The sequence below is a fragment of the Phasianus colchicus genome, chromosome 18 (genome assembly GCF_987193195.1).
Source record: "Phasianus colchicus chromosome 18, bPhaCol1.hap1.1, whole genome shotgun sequence".
Taxonomy (NCBI): Eukaryota; Metazoa; Chordata; class Aves; order Galliformes; family Phasianidae; genus Phasianus; species Phasianus colchicus.
In genome coordinates, this window is record NC_143453.1 from 3,358,285 (window position 1) to 3,376,583 (window position 18,299).

At 50.4% G+C, this 18,299-nt stretch overlaps 2 protein-coding genes across 2 annotated transcripts; both read left to right on the forward strand.

Moving 5' to 3' along the window:
- The first annotated feature begins 568 nt into the window (after positions 1 to 568).
- Positions 569 to 8,603, forward strand: LOC116228385 (caspase recruitment domain-containing protein 8-like). The gene is made up of 10 exons (XM_031592172.2): positions 569 to 1,567; positions 2,201 to 2,493; positions 2,738 to 2,803; positions 3,534 to 3,595; positions 3,680 to 3,900; positions 4,546 to 4,799; positions 5,210 to 5,335; positions 6,102 to 6,246; positions 6,592 to 6,633; positions 7,284 to 8,603. The coding sequence occupies exons 1-10, from the start codon at positions 1,297 to 1,299 to the stop codon at positions 7,541 to 7,543; spliced, it is 1,740 nt and encodes a 579-aa protein (XP_031448032.2). The 5' UTR covers positions 569 to 1,296; the 3' UTR covers positions 7,544 to 8,603.
- Positions 8,604 to 10,179: 1,576 nt separating this feature from the next.
- LOC149915506 (caspase recruitment domain-containing protein 8-like) lies at positions 10,180 to 17,354 on the forward strand. Its single transcript, XM_090120822.1, has 11 exons — positions 10,180 to 10,426; positions 10,661 to 10,708; positions 11,221 to 11,351; positions 11,589 to 11,654; positions 12,920 to 12,981; positions 13,066 to 13,286; positions 13,931 to 14,184; positions 14,622 to 14,747; positions 15,326 to 15,470; positions 15,816 to 15,857; positions 16,512 to 17,354. Exons 1-11 carry the CDS (start codon positions 10,180 to 10,182, stop codon positions 16,832 to 16,834), a joined length of 1,665 nt encoding a protein of 554 aa, XP_089976948.1. The 3' UTR covers positions 16,835 to 17,354.
- Positions 17,355 to 18,299: the final 945 nt, after the last annotated feature.

An 18,299-nucleotide genomic window follows, 5' to 3' on the forward strand; every position in this document is an offset into this window, starting at 1 on the left:
TATTCCTCCTTCTTGGAAACAGCCAATCCCATTCATTCCCATATCACTTATTTTACATCATCCTTCTGCAATCACATTTTTTTCCTTGCTCTGAAGACAGGGATCTGTTCCCCCTGCTGCCTGCCTGGCATGCTTTCTATTTTCTGCACTAAACTGCTTTCCTTATCCATCATACCCTGTTTGGAGGTGTCAGCATCTCTATGGGCCTTTTCTTAGCACATGCCCCAGATAGACACTGTTTTTACTCTATGATTTTTGAGACCACCTTGAGTGCAGTGAAAAGTTTTTTCTCCCCTTGCTGCAGGACAAGGGGAAATGGTTTTAAGTTGAGGGAGGGGAGATTTAGGTTGGATGTCAGGGAGAAGTTCTTTACAGAGAGAGTGGTGAGGTGCTGGAACAGCTGCCCAGAGAGGTTGTGGATGCCCCATCCCTGGATGTGTTCAAGGCCAGATTGGATGGGGCCCTGGGCAGCCTGGTCTAGTATTAAATGGGGAGGTTGGTGGCCCTGCATGTGGCAGGGGGGTTGGAGATTCATGATCCTTGAGATCCCTTCCAACCCTCACCATTCTGTGATTCTGTGATTCTGTGATTCTGTGATTCTGTGATGCAGATTGTGTTGGGTTACCAGTGCCTTTCACACTGATTATACAACCTTGATATTGTGTAGGATGCTGACTGCCCTCTCACGTGGCATTACTTACACGTCTCATGGTCCTGGGCCTGAATTTCCACCCCCCATCTCAAGAAGGGGAGGCCCAACTCCTGAATGGCTGCCAGGAATGGGACAATTCTCCTTGCTGCAAACAAGCCCTAATTGAAGGTGAGATGCTCTCTGCTCACAGCACCAGAGGGCCAGCAGGAGAAGGGGACAAATCCTGTGGTACTGCTGTGCCTGAAGCCCCCAGCATGGGACATGAATGGATCTGGGCCAAGACACGTGTCTCCATCTCTAGCCAAGCACACTGGGGCAAATCAGGCCAGTATGGGGTATGATTCTGGGCTCTCCATGTTGGCACTCAGAAGGACCTGAAGGAGTCCTAATGCAAACCATGACCTCAGGAAGAAGCTCTGCCTCTCTGCCCCTCTGCCTCCCCTGCCTCCCTATTTTCTTGCCCTGACGCACTGAGCCCAGAGGGGGGAGTGATGACACACCTTGTTTCCCTGACATCACTCCACACTTTCACTTTCTAGGGAAGTGACACAGGCGGAAGTATTGTGGGCACCTGCCTGTTTCCGTCCGAACGTCTGCAGCCCCAAGTCCCATGCCTCTCACCCACAGACATCACTGTGTTTCAGATGGCTGAAAGAGGGAAAGCAGAGATGGCGGAGACCACACTCAGCTCCACATTCTCCATCGTTGTGAAATCTTCATCAGGAGTATTTGCTTCTGTGCCGGTGTCTTTGGACGACACTGTACTAGACCTAAAGATGAAGCTATTTGCATGGGATAGGAATTTCTACCCTTTTGAGTCAGTGCTGATTCATGATGGCCAGGAGTTGGCAAACGAACTAACTCTCAGACATTACAACATTACCTCCAACAGCATTGTACACCACATTTTTAGGTGTAAGTACCAGGCCAGAGGAGGGACGTGGCTGTGGGAGCAGGCTGGCTTCTGGCTGCCAAGAGGAAGGGGCAAGAGGACTGTCAGGCAGAGAGCCCTGTGCCTTGGGAGGGAAGAACTGGGAGGGGAGGGCAGAAAGGGAAGTGGATGGGGGGGAATGCTTCCCCTGAGGGCTCCCCTGAGGCTCCTTCCCCGGTGGGCTCCTGAGCTCTCCTCTGCTCTGTGTTGCTGTTGCAATGTGAGGTGGTGGTTCAGCTCCTTAAAGGGCAAGGAAGATGTCTCAGGTAAGATCACAGTCCTCACTGGCACTCTTGTGGAGGGAGGGGATCTGCATGGGTGGTGAGTGTGTGTCCACTTCATACGTGGAAGCTGTGTTAAATCTGGGAGTATCTGGTGGTGCACCAGGGGACTGTGCAGATAATGGGATACGTGAAGGTAGGATGGCTTCATTTTGATTGGAAAAGACCCGTTCTGGGAACAAATTCTTCCTGACATCCAGCCTGAACTTCCCCAGTACCACCTCACATCCTATCACTTTGCACGCAAGCAAAGAGACCAACACTTTCCTCAGCAGCATCCTCCTTTCAGGTGATTGCAGTGAGTTATAGAGACAATGATCATCTTCTTTTTTCCAGCCACAGGTGATCAAGAACCAGAAATGGAACAGGGCAGTCCAGCAGGCATCATCTCAAGGATAGTATATGATGATGATCCGGAAGACATCATTCCAATAGCCGAATTTCAGAGTCCTCGGGGAGGCATCATCTCAAGGATACATAGCCAGGGCCCTCTGCCAGCCATCTACTGGAGTCAGGGCACTATGGTAGGCAACACCTCAAGGATAGAAATGCAGGGCGGTCCAGCACACATTGCCTCAAGGATAAAAAGGCAGGCCGGTCCAGCAGGCATCACATCAACAAGAGCAAAGGTAAGGTCTGGCAGGATGCCCGAGGCCTGGGACAGAGGGAGCAGTGTGACAGGGCTGGGCAGCAGGCAGGGCTTTGCACCATGAGCCCACAGCCATCCCTACTGGGATCTGTGGCACTCAGTGTCCTGCAGCCGGGCTGGCCTGTGCTGCATCCAGGAGGCCTCTCCTCGTACCCCTAGCAAGCAAGCATGGCTGAGGGGAGTAATGTGGCTTGGTAGTACTCTTCCTGTGTTCCCTTCTCCAGGAAATGCAGAAGTGGCCACAGTCAGATGTCCCAGCTCAGGAGAGAAGCTGTCGCTGTGTGAGGCAGGTAAGGGTCCTTGCCTGCAGCTCTGCTCTGCACCAGTCTAACAGGTCCTCAAAGGGCACAGTTCATGTCAGCACTGAGCCTGCCTGCCTCTCTGCCTCGAAAATGTCCCATGCCTGCCTCAGATCCCAGGGTGGTTGCCAGTCACTGATTTTCCTGGCCTCTTCTCTGATATTCATCATGATGTTTTCTAGACAGCACACAGCAGGGTCTGTAGTTCTCTTGTTCCAAAGAGGTAAAAGAAACACAGTATGCTTGATATACAACCACAGCAGCAAGTAAATGAAAGCAACTTTGCTGAACAGCGGCTTCCCACCATGTCATGTGTCTGAGTAAGAGCAGAAGGTGTTTGGGGTCTGCTTGGTGGCAGGCAGATGAAAGAAGGCACCATGCTGGGTCACCTTAGGCCATGTGTCAGAGCCTGCACATAGAGAACTGTTTCTGCAACCAGGCTACCAGGCACCTTCCCTGCACCAGACCCCTGCCACTTTCGAAATGACTCTCCTTCACCACACTTTCTTCTTTGTGCATCTCTGATCTGGACACAGGACAAAAATAGCAAAATAACATTGCTTGGGCAGAGCTGCTCATTACCTTGCTGCTGCTTGTCTGGTTCTCAGCTCATGGGCCAACCTGTGCTGTGCTTCACTGCAGCTCTCAGCACGCCTCCTGCAAGTGGCATCCACTGCACAACACCCTATTCAGCCCCAAACCAGTTGCTCTTGTGTTGCAGGAACTTCAAGAAGTGAGGCCGAAGATAGATCCACACATTTTGGAGGAACAAAACACATACAAGTAAGAGCTCCTAAGAGAAGTGCAAATGCTTTCCAAAAGCCCTTGTCACACATGGCGTGAGATTGATCTCTCTCCCACTTGCAGAGCTTGTCTCCCTGGACCAGGCACCTTCCAGTGCTCTGAGACAGGCCTTGCCTTTGAGGTGGAGTCAGCAGCGAACATCGTGTACAGATATGCCTCCTGGAGCACGCATCTGAAAGAGGCTGACCAGAATGTGTGGGTACCAGCTGGGCCTCTTTTCAACATTGGGGCGCTGCCTGGAACCGTGCGGGCTGTGTATCTCCCCCACTTCATCTGCGTGTCAGGTATGGCAGCCCTGGGACCTGCTCCCTGGCACAGCCCCCTGCCCCTCAGGCACCTGGGCACTCCCAAGACACTTTCACCCAGCCTCCAGTCCTTGTCCTTCAGGGATACTTCCAGGACCTACACACACAACACACACATAACAGCAATTTACCAAAGCATCTTCTTGGGACATCCATTAAGATTGATCCAAATTTTCTCCTCCCTTCAGAGATAGCTGGCACTCTCTTTTGTTCTTCCACCTTGCTTTGCCATTCTCCATCCTTTTCTCATGTTTTATTAAACCTTCACAGTGCTCCCTTCCCCACCATCTGCTCTGCACTCACACCACTACATTCTCCTCCCCTTCTCTACCAGAGGTCGTGATGGCCCACAAGGTTCTGCCCCAGATCCGCAGCAGTCCCGAGTTGCTACCTCAAGTTTGCAGTTTTCTGAGACCTTAGGAAGAATACCAAAGGCCTGTAACACCCTGCTGGACACAGGAACCCTGTAAATCCCAGGGTATTCATCACCCCTAAAGCAGAGCATGTCATGTTGTGTTGGTGTGTGTCTCCTTTCTTCTAATAAACCCTCAAACAGAAGGAGCTAACGTGAGAGGATGCAAAGAAGACAAAGCAGAACCTTGTTGCCTTTGCTGTCTCTTTCAGATGTAGACATCAGTGGATGCTCTATTGCTCATTTTGAATTCCAGAAGATGACCATGCAACAACCAACAAAAGTGATGGCTTTCTCTGCTGTCCTGGAGAATCCCAGCTTCTCTCTTCTTGGGGTGGTTTGGAGAAAGTTACGTTCAATCATTCCTCTCCCTATGCACTCCTTAGTGCTGATCTTCCAGCAGCTCCGCGCTGCAAATACAACCCTACATCTCTACCTGATCCCAGATGACAACTCTGTGAAGCAGGTAAGGTGAAGGGAGCTTGACCAGTTCAGAGGATGATGTCTGGGGTGGCTGCAGTTGCAGGGAATGCATTTGTTAAGCAGAGAGCCCCCTAAGGAACCTTTCTGTATTCGGCTGGGACAGCATACCCCAGCATGAGCAAAGACATGGCACAGGATGCTCTGCAATGTGGAGCAGAGCACGTGTCAGACATGCTGGCTGCTGCCATGCACAGTAATAGGTGGCTGCATAGCAGATGAACTCCTGTTCTGTGCAGCCCTTACCCTCCGACAGCACTGCCTGTAATGCATGTTCTGGGTTCTGTTCTCACCAGGGTGGTCTCTTCTCTTCTTGACTTTCCAAAGGCAGTGAGAGGTACCTCCAGCTCTCAGCTCTTTTTTTCAACTCTCAAAAGTGATCCTTGATGTTTACAGGCCATTGAAAGACAAGAGACAAGCTGGAACTCAAAGCTTATTCCCAAGCCTCCTCCATTCAGCCCTCTGTTTTTTGGCCACAGATACCAAGTGGCCAGTAATACTCAAGTGAAGATTACACCTGAAGTAAGTGGGACTGTTCCCTTTTTTAAAATATTTTGGTTTTGAGTGAAATAGAAAATACCACAGTTTCTCTGGATCTTCAGTTCAGAATTGTGATCTTTTCCCTATTAACTAATCAGAATTTCCCTTGTGTCAGCCTCTGCACATTGCCTCATCTCATCACTATATGCTTCAGAGAGGCTCTGTCTTTTCTTTATCCTCCCTTTACACTTTTGAAAGCAGTGATTAGTTCTTTCCTTTGCCTATTCTTCTCCGTGACAAACAAACTCTGTCCCTGCTTGCATGACAGGCTGCCCAGAGAGGTTGTGGATGCCCCATCCCTGGAGGTGTTCAAGGCCAGATTGGATGGGGCCCTGGGCAGTCTGGTCTAGCATTAGGTGGAATGGTTGGTGGCCCTGCGTGTGGCAGGGGGGTTGGAGATTCATGATCCTTGAGGTCCCTTCCAACCCTGGCAATTCTGTGATTCTGTGATTCTGTGATGACATGTTCTCCTAATTGCAGTGGTGGTGCAACACTCAGAGATCGTTAGAATGGTGGTAAAATCTCAGCTCTATAAGGCGTTCAGCATTCCACTAGACCAAACCGAGGCTGAGCCCCTCTAGAGTTGACAACATACTCCCTCTGTGTGAAGGACAACAGATGAGACACTCCACAGTTCCCTTCCTCTATGACGTTTTTCTTCTTTTCTGTGTGGTCAGGAAACATGGGATGATGTGTGTAAATTCACAGCTCCATAGGGTGAGACCCAACTTCCTTCTTATCTCTACAGCCACACTTGCCATTTTGCTACAAGAGTCCTAAGGAACAACAGCTCTTTGTTGAGATCTACATCAGGAATTTGGCAGAGGAAATGGAATTCCTTATTACAGATGGACAGAATGACACTGTCATCTGGAGGGCATCGCTGAGATCAGGTAGGATCAGATCCATCTGTAACGGGAAATATGATAATGGGACACTGAGCTGCACTTCTTGTGACAGCGAAAAGAGGTGCTCAGATGCTCTGAGCACAGGGCATGGTACTGTGTCTAGGGATCATTTCATTGTTAGGCTAATTCTGCACCCCTACACTAACACCTGCAAATGTACACAACCATTGACCCCACTTAGCTGAGTTCTCAACAGATGGCAAGAAATACTGAAAGCAGGAATTAATGGTTAATGGTTCCATGGAAGATCAGGCATCCCAGGAAGTCTTTTAGATGGGGTCATCATTACGTTTATGGTGTATTTCATAATCTCCCTCCTTTCTCTTTCAGGTGATATTAGTCTTTCTAGAAATGTCTCTAAGATCCCTTCAGGTCAGTACAGGTTTTCAGAGCTGCCTTTATTGAGTCTGAATATTTATTGGGGGTTTTCAATCTTGTGGCTTAAAGCAGATAACAAACCACCTTTTTCCCAACCTTACAACTCTTTCTGGAAAAAGACCCTTTAAATCTTTTATTCCATCACTGCTGGCTGCATGCTCTCTAAACTGGCATGTCTTTGGGGATCCTACAAAATGTTTTCCCTTCTTTGTCATCAGACATACTAATTCTGTAGAGAATTATACAGTTCACAGCCCAGAAATATTTCACGGGACTTTCAATAACTGGTAGATTTGGAGCATCTCATACCTTATCACAGAGCCAGTGCTTCCACTTGCTTCAAATACTCTAGGATCTCTGGAAGGGACAGTCCCTGGGATGTCACCAACCTGACCTCCCTCTGCTCTGGCCCTGTTCTTGCCTTGGCTCCAATGCTTCCACAGCTGATGAGGGAGCTTTCTTCTGGTGGCTCAGCCTCCTGGCTAGAGAGCAGCACTGCTGGTGCAGTGGAGGGAATGGGAGCACGTGGCTGTGGGACAGAGCAAACAGCCCTGGATGTGTTGGCTGGGATGCAGAGTACCACAGCAGGAACCAACCTGCCTTGTCAAGTACAGCACAGTAACACAGGCTTTGGTATCTGCTAGGTGCAGCCTTCCTGAAGAAGCACAAGACACAGCTTTGTTCCAGGATGGGGCAGCTCTCCTCCATTCTACTAAATTTGAGGGTTGAAGATGTAATCAACAGTGAAGAAGAGGAGGAGGTGCAAGCTCAAAATACAAAACAAAAGAAGAATCAATTTCTGCTGGACCTAGTTGAGAAAAAAGGGTCCAAGGCCCAAGAGAAGCTCTTTCAGGTCCTCCAGACAAAAGACCGATTCCTTGTTGAAGACCTGGAGAAGAGCTAAGACCAGGAAAGCAGACAGCCTTTGCTCCCATTGCCAGATTAAGGGAGTGACAGGAGAGTCAGGCAAAAGGAGAGATTTGTCAGTGCCTGAATCCTGACCTTTCTATGAAAAAAATCCATGATGCAATGCAATGCCAAAGCCTTCTGAGCCACCAACTGCCAGGCCTGCTTCCCTTACCTGATGTGTTCACTACAAGAGGACAGTTGATCACCACTGAGGAGCTGCTGGAACAAGAAACCGTGGTTCCTAATCCAGTGCCCATGTTGTGAAGCCATCTGCCTTCTGAGAACACAGGGCCTCTGCAGGGTGTCCCGATGCTCCAGGCAGCTGCTGGTCGAGGAGCTCTCATCACAGCAGGAATCTCACAGAGACACAGAATTGTAGGGGTTGGAAGGAACCTCTGGAAATCCCCCAGTCCAACACTGCTTAGAGCAGCTTCCCTACAGTTTGTTACACAGGAAAGTGTTCAGGCAGGGTTTGAATATCTCCAGCCAGAGAAGGAGACTTTACAGCCTTTCTGGGCAGCTTGTTCCACTGCTCTGTCACCCTCACAGTAATGTTTTTCCTCACAGAATGAGATCATGAAGTCCAACCATCAACCTGACCATGTTTTCAGCTATTTTTTTATTATTCTTGTTTACATTTCTTATATTGTCTGTGTCTTATCCTTCAACGTTTCTCAGGGTACGCATTCAGAAGAATTCAGCACTTGTAGGGGGCCACCTTACACCCGACCCTCGCCCTTTAGATACTGATAGGCATTGCTCAGATCCCCTCTCCGCCTTCCCTCCTGCAGGCTGAGCAGCCCCAGGGCTCCCAGCTTTCCACCACCAGGTGGTGGCCTTGCGAGCACAGCGCCGGAGCAGCCGCTGGGCCCGGCGGGGCGGGGGCACCGAGGAGCCGTGCTCTCAGCGTCGCCACATACGGGCACTGCGCTGCCCGAACGCTCCGCTACACATCAGGCTCCGAAAAGGGAAATCTATCGCCGCGCACACAGCCCGGAGGAACTGCACTGCCAACACCAGCACGACAGCGCCGCCCGACACTGCCGGGGCTGCCACTTCCGGCAGCCGCCTCGATCGCATCCTTGAGCCGCCCTATAACTTCCGGGAGCGTCCTCATCCACTTCCGGAGCACGGCGCCACCTGTGCTCTGGCGGATCAATTTGCCGCCCGCTCGGGGCCGCGGCCAGGAGACGAGAATGGACCTCGCGCGTGGGGCGGGGCGTGCAGGTCCGTCCGCCCGGGATTGGCTGGAGGTGCGGGCGACGAGGCCGAGGCGCATTCTGATTGGTGCTCAGCCGACGGGGCGCGGCCAGCAGCGGAGCGGAGAACGCCGTGCCTGATTGCAGGGCGAGGTGCTGCATGGGGACTGGGGGCTCGCACCGTGCTTCCGTGCTTCTATGGTTCCACCATCAGGAGGCCGCTGCCACCAACAAGATCTCCGCTTTTCACCCAGCTCTTAGGAGCTCCTCAGGGCTCAGCAGCCTGAGGTTGCCGTGCAGGCGGCACAGCCACGAGCTGCCATGTGGGTGAAGTGCTCGGGGCAAATGTCCCCCGCTCCTCGGTGCTCGATTTTTGGTCCGCTGCTGTAAAACAGGGTGGGGGGATCACCGTCTGCTGCCCGGGCAGAACTATTCCTCCTTCTTGGAAACAGCCAATCCCATTCATTCCCATATCACTTATTTTACATCATCCTTCTGCAATCACATTTTTTTCCTTGCTCTGAAGACAGGGATCTGTTCCCCCTGCTGCCTGCCTGGCATGCTTTCTATTTTCTGCACTAAACTGCTTTCCTTATCCATCATACCCTGTTTGGAGGTGTCAGCATCTCTATGGGCCTTTTCTTAGCACATGCTCCACACAGACATTGTTTTCATGCTGTGATTTTTGAGACCACCTTGAGTGCAGAGAAAAGTTTTTTCTCCCCTTGATGCAGATTGAGTTGGGTTACGACTGCCTTTCACACTGATTATACAACCTTGATATTGTGAAGGATGCTGACTGCCCTCTCGTGGGGCTTTACTTACACGCCTCGTGGTCCTGTGCTGAATTTCCACCCCCATCTCAAGATGGGAAGGTCGAGCTCCTGACTGGCTGATGGTTGTGGGACAACTCTCCTTGCTGCAACTGAGCCCTTTTTGAAGGTGAGATGCTCTCTGCTCACAAATAGAGGGCCAACAGCAGGGGGGACAAACCCTGTGGCAGTGCTGTGCCTGCAGCCCCCAACATGGGACATGGATGAATCTGGGCCAAGACACGTGTCCACATCTCTGGCCGAGTGCACTGGGGCAGTATGGGTTGCAGTCCTAGGCTCTCCATTGTGGCACACAGAAGGCCCTGAAGGAGTCCTAATGTAAACCATGCCTTCAGGAAGAAGTGCTGCCTCCCTGTCCCTCTGCCTCCCCTGCCTCCCTATCTCCCTGCCCTGATGCAAAGAGGCCAGAGGAGGGAGTGATGATACACATTTTTTCCCTGACATCACTCTGCACTTTCACTTTCTAGGGAAGTGACGCAGGCGGAAGAACTGTGTGCAGCTGCCAGTTCCTGAAAGGCTGTCTGTGGCCCTGAGACTCTTGTGCACCCTCACCCACAGACATCGCTGATTTTCAGGTGGCTGAAAGAGGCAAAGCAAAGATGACGGAGACCACGCTCAGCTCCACATTCTCCATCCTTGTGAAGTGTTTGTCAGGAAAAAACATTTTTATTCCAGTGTCTTTGGACGACACTGTGCTAGACCTAAAGATGAAATTATTTGCACTGGAGAGTGAGTTCTACCCTTCTGCATTAATTCTGAACCGTGATGCATCGCTGATGAAGAATAAACTAACTCTGAGACATTACAACATCACCTCCAATAGCATCATACAGCAGACTTGTAGCTGTAAGTACAAGGTCAGAGATGGGGAGTGGCCATGGGAGCAGGCTGGCCTCTGGCTTCCAAGAGGAAGGGGCAAGAGAACCATCAGCCAGGGAGCCCTATGCCTTGGGAGGGAAGAACTGGGAGGGGAGGGCAGAAAGGAAAATGGATATGGGGAATGTGCAAGGTGCCAAAAAGGGAATGCTTCCCTTGATGTGACTGGTCTCCTGAGCTCTCCTCTGCTCTTTGTTGTTGCAGTGCGAGTTGGTGGTTCAGCTCTCTTAAAGCGCAAGGAAGATGTCTCAGGTAAGATCACAGTCCTCACTGGCACTCTTGTGGAGGGAGGGGATCTGCATCGGTGGTGAGTGTGTATCCACTTCATATGTGGAAGCCGTGGTAAATCTGGGAGCATGCGGTGGTACGCAGGGACTGTGCAGCTAATGGGATGGGGAAGACTGGGTGAAGGTAGGATGGCTTCATTTTAGCTGGAAAAGACCCATTTGATAAAGTCCAACCATCCACCTAATACTACAAATCCACCTTTAAACCTTCCCCCTCAGTGCCACAGCCACACATCCCTTAAATACCTCCAGGGACTGGGACTCCACCACCTCCCCGGGCAGTCTGTCCCAATGCCTGGCCACCCGTTCTGGGAACAAATTCTTCCTGACATCCAGCCTGAACTTCCCCAATACCACCTCATATCTTTGCGCTTGTCACCCAAGGGAAAAGACCACCACTGTCCTAAGCAGCATCCTCCTTTCAGGTGACTGCAGTGAGCTGTAGAGACAATGACCATATTTTTCTTCCACCTACAGGTGAACAAAAACCAGACATTGAACTGAAGGTCTTTCCGTCATACCTCGACCAATGGGTAGAAATGAAGCATGGTCAGGCAGGCGTCTCCTCCTGGATGGAAAGTAAAGGCATCACCTCAACAAGTGCAAAGGTGAGGTCTGGAGGGATGCCTGAGGCCTGGATCAGAGGGAGGAGTGCGACAAGACTGGGCAGCAGGCAGGGATGGGCACCATGAGCCACAGCCATCCCTGCAGGGATCTGTGGCACTCAGTGTCCTGCAGCGGGGCTGGCCTGTGCTGCATCCAGGAGGAGTCTCCTTATGTCCTGGGAAGCAAGCTGAGGGGAGGAATGTGGCTTGGGAGTGTTCTTCCTGTGTTCCCTTCTCCAGAATATCCAGAAGTGGCCACAGTCAGATGTCCCAGCAGAGGAGAGAAGCTGTCGCTGTGTGAAGCAGGTAAGGGTTCTTACCTGCAGCTCTGCTTTACACCAGCCTTACTAGCCCTTGCAGGGCACAGCAGGCAGACCTCAGCTTCCACCTGTACCTTCAGGACCTGTTGTTCACAGCAATTCTTTGCACTCCAGAAGAGTTCAGTCTCCCTGCTATGCTAGCTCAGCATGCATTAATCCATTTTACGTTAGTGGCTAGACTCTTCTCCACACATTTGCATGCCAAATTTTATCTACACATTTCCTCTAAGCCTTTCATCTGTTTGTGTCCACTGTTTTCTCTCTGCTGAAGCAAGTTGGCAGCCAACATTTTGTCTCCCAGGAAACAGAAGCTTCACTATCTAGAATTTCCATGTTCAAAACACATCCCCAAAATCAGTGTATGAAACTTGTAGTCTGGGGCTTCAGGTATTGCTCTGCATGTCTAACCATTATATTTCCCGTTGATCCATCAATGACACATGCACTAAGTGGTGCCTTCCCTATGCCACTGGGGATAACTGTTCAGACCACCTTCCTGTGCCAGCATGCAGGATTTCTTGAGGGCACCATGCTTAATGACAGCAATGAGCAGCCACGTTCAAAAGTCATGAGCATGTATGTCAGCACTGAACCTGCCTGCGGGCCTCAAAAATGTCCCGTGCCTGCCTTGGAATCCAGGGCAGTTGACGGTAGTTGATTTTCCTGGCCTCTTCTCTGATGAGTGATGTTTTCTAGACAGCACACAGCAGGGTCTGTAGTGCTCTTGTTCTGAAGAGGTAAAAGAAACACAGTATGCTTGATATACAACCACAGCAGCAGGTAAATGAAAGCACTGGGCAACTTTCATGAGCGCTCCTTTGCTGAACAGCTGCTTCTCACCATGTCTGAGTAAGAGCAGAAGGTGTTTGGGGTCTGCTTGGTGGCAGGCAGATGAAAGAAGGCACCATGCTGGGTCACCTTAGGCCATGTGTCAGAGCCTGCACATAGAGAACTGTTTCTGCAACCAGGCTACCAGGCACCTTCCCTGCACCAGACCCCTGCCACTTTCAAAATGACTCTCCTTCACCATCCTTTCTTCTTTGTGCATCTCTGATCTGGACGGGGGGACAAAAATAGCAAAATAACATTGCTTGGGCAGAGCTGCTCATTACCTTGCTGCTGCTTGTCTGGTTCTCAGCTCATGGGCCAACCTGTGCTGTGCTTCACTGCAGCTCTCAGCACGCCTCCTGCAAGTGGCATCCACTGCACAACACCCCATTCAGCCCCAAACCAGTTGCTCTTGTGTTGCAGGAACTTCAAGATGTGAGGCCGAAGATAGATCCACACATTTTGAAGGAACAAAACATATACAAGTAAGAGCTCCAAGGAGAAGTGGGAACGCTTTCCAAAAGCCCTTGTCACACATGGCATGAGATTGCCCTCTCTCCCACTTGCAGAGCTTGTCTCCCTGGACCAGGCATCTTCCAGTGCTCTGAGACAGGCCTTGCCTTTGAGGTGCAGTCAGCAGCGACCATCGTGTACAGATATGATTCCTGGAGCACGCATCTGAAAGAGGCTGACCAGAATGAATGGGCACCTGCTGGGCCTCTTTTCAACATCTGGGCATTGCCCGGAACCATACGGGCTGTGTTTCTCCCCCACTTCATCTGTCTGTCAGGTATGGCAGCCCTGGGACCTGCTCCCTGGCACAGCCCCCTGCCCATCAGGAACCTGGGTTCTCCCAGGCTGCTTTCCCTCAGCCTTCAGTCCCGGTCTACCACAGATGCTTTTAGAACCTGCTCACACAGATGGGCTAAAAACAGTGAATTACCAAAACAACTCCTGTGGAACGCTCTCCAGATGGGGTCAACTTATTCCACACTTTAGAAGTAGCTTGTGCGCTCTTGTATTCTTCCACCTTGCTTTGCCATCCTCCATCCTTTTCTCATATTTTATTAAACCTTCACAGTGCTCCCTTCCCCACTACCTGCTTTGCATTCACACCACTACATTCTTCACCCCACCTCTCACAATGGCTGTGATGACCCAAAAGGTTCTGCCCCAGATCCACAGCAGTCCCAAAATGCTACCTCAAGTTTGCAGTTTTCTGAGACCTTAGGAAGAATACCAAAGGCCTGTAACACCCTGCTGGACACAGGAACCCTGTAAATCCCAGGGTATTCATCACCCCTAAAGCAGAGCATGTCATTTTGTGTTGGTGTGTGTCTCCTTTCTTCTAACGAAACCTCAAAGAGAAGGAGGTAACGTGGTAGGGTGCAAGGAAGAAAAGCAGAACCTTGTTGCCTTTGCTGTCTCTTTCAGATGTAGACATCAGTGGATGCTCTATTGCTCATTTTGAATTCCAGAAGATGACCATACAGCAACCAACAAAAGTGAAGGCTTTCTCTGCTGTCCTGGAGAATCCCAGCTTCTCTCTTCTTGGGGTGGTTTGGAGAAAGTTACGTTCAACCATTTCTCTCCCTATGCACTCCTTAGTGCTGATCTTCCAGCAGCTCCGCGCTGCAAATACAACACTGCATCTCTACCTGATCCCAGATGACAACTCTGTGAAGCAGGTAAGGTGAAGGGAGTTGACCAGTTCAGAGGATGATGTCCGGGGTGGCTGCAGTTGCAGGGAATGCATTTGTTAAGCAGAGAGCCCTCTCAGTTTTGCTCTGGTGTTTCCCAGCTCCAGGAATGTCTCTGTGATTTTGGCTGGGAAAGCATACCCCAGCATGAGCAAAGACATGGCACAGGATGCGCTATAACATGGAGCAGAGCACATGTCAGACATGCTGGCTGCTGCCATGCACAGTAATAGGTGGCTGCATAGCAGATGCTCTCCTGTTCTGTGCAGCCCTTGCCCTCTGATAGCACTGCCTGCAGTGCACGTTCAGGGCTCTGTTCTGACAAGTTGGTCTCTTCTCCTCTTAACTTTCCAAAGGCAGTGAGAGCTTCCTCCAGCTCTCAGCTCTTTTTTTCAACTCTCAAAAGTGATTCTTGATGTTTACAGGCCATTGAAAGACAAGAGACGAGCTGGAACTCAAAGCTTATTCCCAAGCCTCCTCCATTTAGCCCTCTGTTCTTAGGCAACAGATACCAGGTGTCCAGTAACACTCAAGTGAAGATTACGCCTGAAGTAAGTGGGACAGTTCCCATTTTATTATTACATTTTTGAGTGAAACAGAAAGTAGCACAGCTTCTCTGGGCCTCCAGTTCAGCATTGTGATGATCTATTTCCTGTTATCAGATCAGAATTTCCCTTGTGTCAGCCTCTGCACGTTGCCTCGTCTCATCACTATACACTTCCAAGAGCCTCTATCATTAGTTTAACCCCCTTTTACACATTTGAAAATGGTAATTAGATCTTTCCTTTGCCTTTTTTTCTCCAAGACGAACAAACCCTGTCCCTCTGCCTCTGCTTGCATGTCATGTTCTCCAAACTGCAGTCATTGTGCAACACTCAGAGAACGTTAGAATGGTGGTAAAATCTCAGCTCTTTAAGGCTTTCAGTATTCTGGTAGACCAAACCAAGGCTGAGCCCCTCTACAGTTGACAACATACTCCCTCTGTGTGAAGGACAACAGATGAGACACACCAGAGTTCCTTTCCTCTGGCACTTTTTTCTTCTTTTCTGCGTGGCCAGGAAACATGGGATGATGTGTCTAAATTCACAGCTCCACAGGGTGAGACCCAACTTCCTTCTTATCTCTACAGCCACACTTGCCATTTTGCTACAAGAGTCCAGAGGAACAACAGCTCTTTGTTGAGATCTACATCAGGAATTTGGCAGAGGAAATGGAATTCCTTATTACAGATGGACAGAATGACACTGTCATCTGGAGGGCATCGCTGAGATCAGGTAGGATCAGATCCATCTGTAAGGGGAAATATGATAATGGGACACTGAGCTGCACTTCTTGTGACAGCGAAAACAGATACTCAGATACTCTGAGCGCAGGGCATGGTACTGTGCCTTGGGATCGTTTCATTGTTCGGCTAATTCTGGATCGCTAAACTAACACTTACAAATGTACACAACCCTGGCCCCACTTAGCTGAGTTCTCAACAGATGGGCAAGAAATACTGTAAGCAGGATATAATGGCTAATGGATCCACGGAAGATCAGGCATCTCAAGAGGAATTTTGGAAGGGGTTTGCATTACGTTTATGGTGTATTTCATAATCTCCCTCCTTTCTCTTTCAGGTGATATTAGTCTTTCTAGAAATGTCTCCAAGATCCCTTCAGGTCAGTACAGGTTTTCAGAGCTGCATTTATTGAGTCTGAATATTTATTGGGGGTTTTCAATCTTCTGGCTTAAAGCAGATAATCAACCACCTTTTCCCCCAAATTAATTTCTCTGTCTAGACAAAAAAAAACTTTAATGCTTTTATTATCTCACTTTTGACAGCATGCTCTGTAAACTGACATGTCTTTGGGGATCCTCCAAACGGTTTTGCCTTCTTTGTCATCAGACATACTCTTTCTATAGAGTATACAGCTTATACAGCTCACAGCCCAGAAATATTTCACGGGACTTTCAGTAACTGGGAGACTTGGTGCATCTCATACCTTATCACAGAGCCAATGCTTCCAACTTGCTTCAAATACTCTAGGATCTCTGGAAGGGACAGTCCCTGGGATGTCACCAACCTGACCTCCCTCTGCTCTGGCTCTGTCCTTGCCTTGGCTCCAATGCTTCCACAGCTGATGAGGGAGCTTTCTTCTGGTGGCTCAGCCTCCTGGCTAGAGAGCAGCACTGCTGGTGCAGTGAAGGGAATGGAAGCTGTGGGACAGAGCAAACAGCCCTTGGGTGTGTTGGCTAGGATGCAGAGTACCACAGCAGGAACCAACCTGCCTTGTCATGTACAGCACAGTAACACAGGCTTTGGTATCTGCTAGGTGCAGCCTTCCTGAAGAAGCACAAGACAGAGCTTTGTTCCAGGATGCGGCTGAACACCTCCATTCTACTACACTTAAGGGATGAAGGTGTAATCAACAGTGAAGAAGAAGAGGAGGTGCAAGCTCAAAATACAAACCAAAAAAAGAATCGATGTTTGCTGGACCTAGTTGAGAAAAAAGGGCCCAAGGCCCAAGAGAAGCTCTTTCAGGTCCTCCAGAAGGAAAACCCATTCCTTGTTGAATACTTGGAGCAGATCTCTTTCTTGTACAGCAATTTTTGTTCCCATTTCCCGAATCCTGACCTTTCAATGCAAAATCCATGATGAAAAGCAATGCCAAAGCCTTCTGAGCCACCAACTGCCAGGCCTGCTTCCCTTACCTGATGTGCTCACTACAAGAGGACATTTGATCGCCACTGAGGAGCTGCTGGAACAAGAAACCATGGTTCCTAATCCAGTGCCCATGTTGTGAAGCCATCTGCCTTCTGAGAACACAGGGCCTCTGCAGGGTGTCCAGATGCTCCAGGCAGCTGCTGGTCGAGGAGCTCTCATCACAACAGGAACCTCACAGAGACACAGAATTGTAGGGGTTGGAAGGAACCTCTGGAAATCCCCCAGTCCAACTTCACATGAAGCAGCTTCGCTACAGTATGTTACACAGGAAAGTGTTCAGGCAGGGTTTGAATATCTCCAGCCAGAGAAGGAGACTTTACAGCCTCTCTGGGCAGCTTGTTCCACTGCTCTGTCACCCTCACAGTGAGCGATTCCGTGGTTTTATGAAGTCCAACCATCAACCTGACCAGTGTTTGTAACTAATTTTTTTTATTACACTATGTTCCTTTTAGTGTGTCTATGTCTGTTCCTTCAACATTTATCAGCCTACACTCTCAGAAGAATCCTGCACTTGTAGAGGGCCACCTTCAGTACCCTCAGTGAGATTCAATTTATGGAACTTCATGTGTTCCAATTTGTGCCCGTTGCCCTCTGTCCTGTCAGTAGGCACCTGCAAAAATAGCCTGGCCCCATCCACTTGACCCTCGCCCTTTAGATACTGATAAGCATTGCTCAGATCCCCTCTCAGCCTTCTCTCCTGCAGGCTGAACAGCCCCAGAGCTCCCAGCCTTTCACCACCCGGGAGATGCTCCAGGCCCCAACCACCTTTGTAGCCCTCTGCTGGGCGATCTGCAGCAGTTGACAGTCTGCCTTGAACCAGGGAGCCCGGAACCGGACCCGGTGCTCCAGATGTGGCCCCCATAGCGCAGAGCAGACGTGAGGAGAACCTCCCACCATCTTCTGGCCACACTCTTTGTAAGGCCCCCCAGGGTACTGCTGGCTTTCTCGGCCACAGGGACACAGCTGGCTCATGTTGGGCTTGACATGAACCTGGACTTTGCCAGCGGTTGGGTGGGGGCGTTGAGCTGGGAGGCGCCACGGGGGGGGCTGGCAGATTGCGGGGCGCACCTTGAAGCGTTGCCGTCATGCTGAAAGAAGTAACAGCGCACAGCGCTCACACAGAAATGGGCGGTCCAAAGGGAGTGGATGGGGCGGCTCCCGGAAGTGATATGGACTGCTCCCGGAAGCAGTTGTGCAGCTACCGGAAGTGATTTGGTCAACTCCCGGAAGTGACAGGCTCGGCTCGGTCGGACGGCGCGGATGTACTCGCGTTGGGGGCGGGGTTCCTCCGGGCTGTGTGCGGGGCGTTAGATTTCCCTTTCCGCAGCCTGATGTGCAGCGGAGCGTTTGGGCAGCCCAGTGCCCGTATGTGACGGCGTTCAGAGCCCGGATGCTC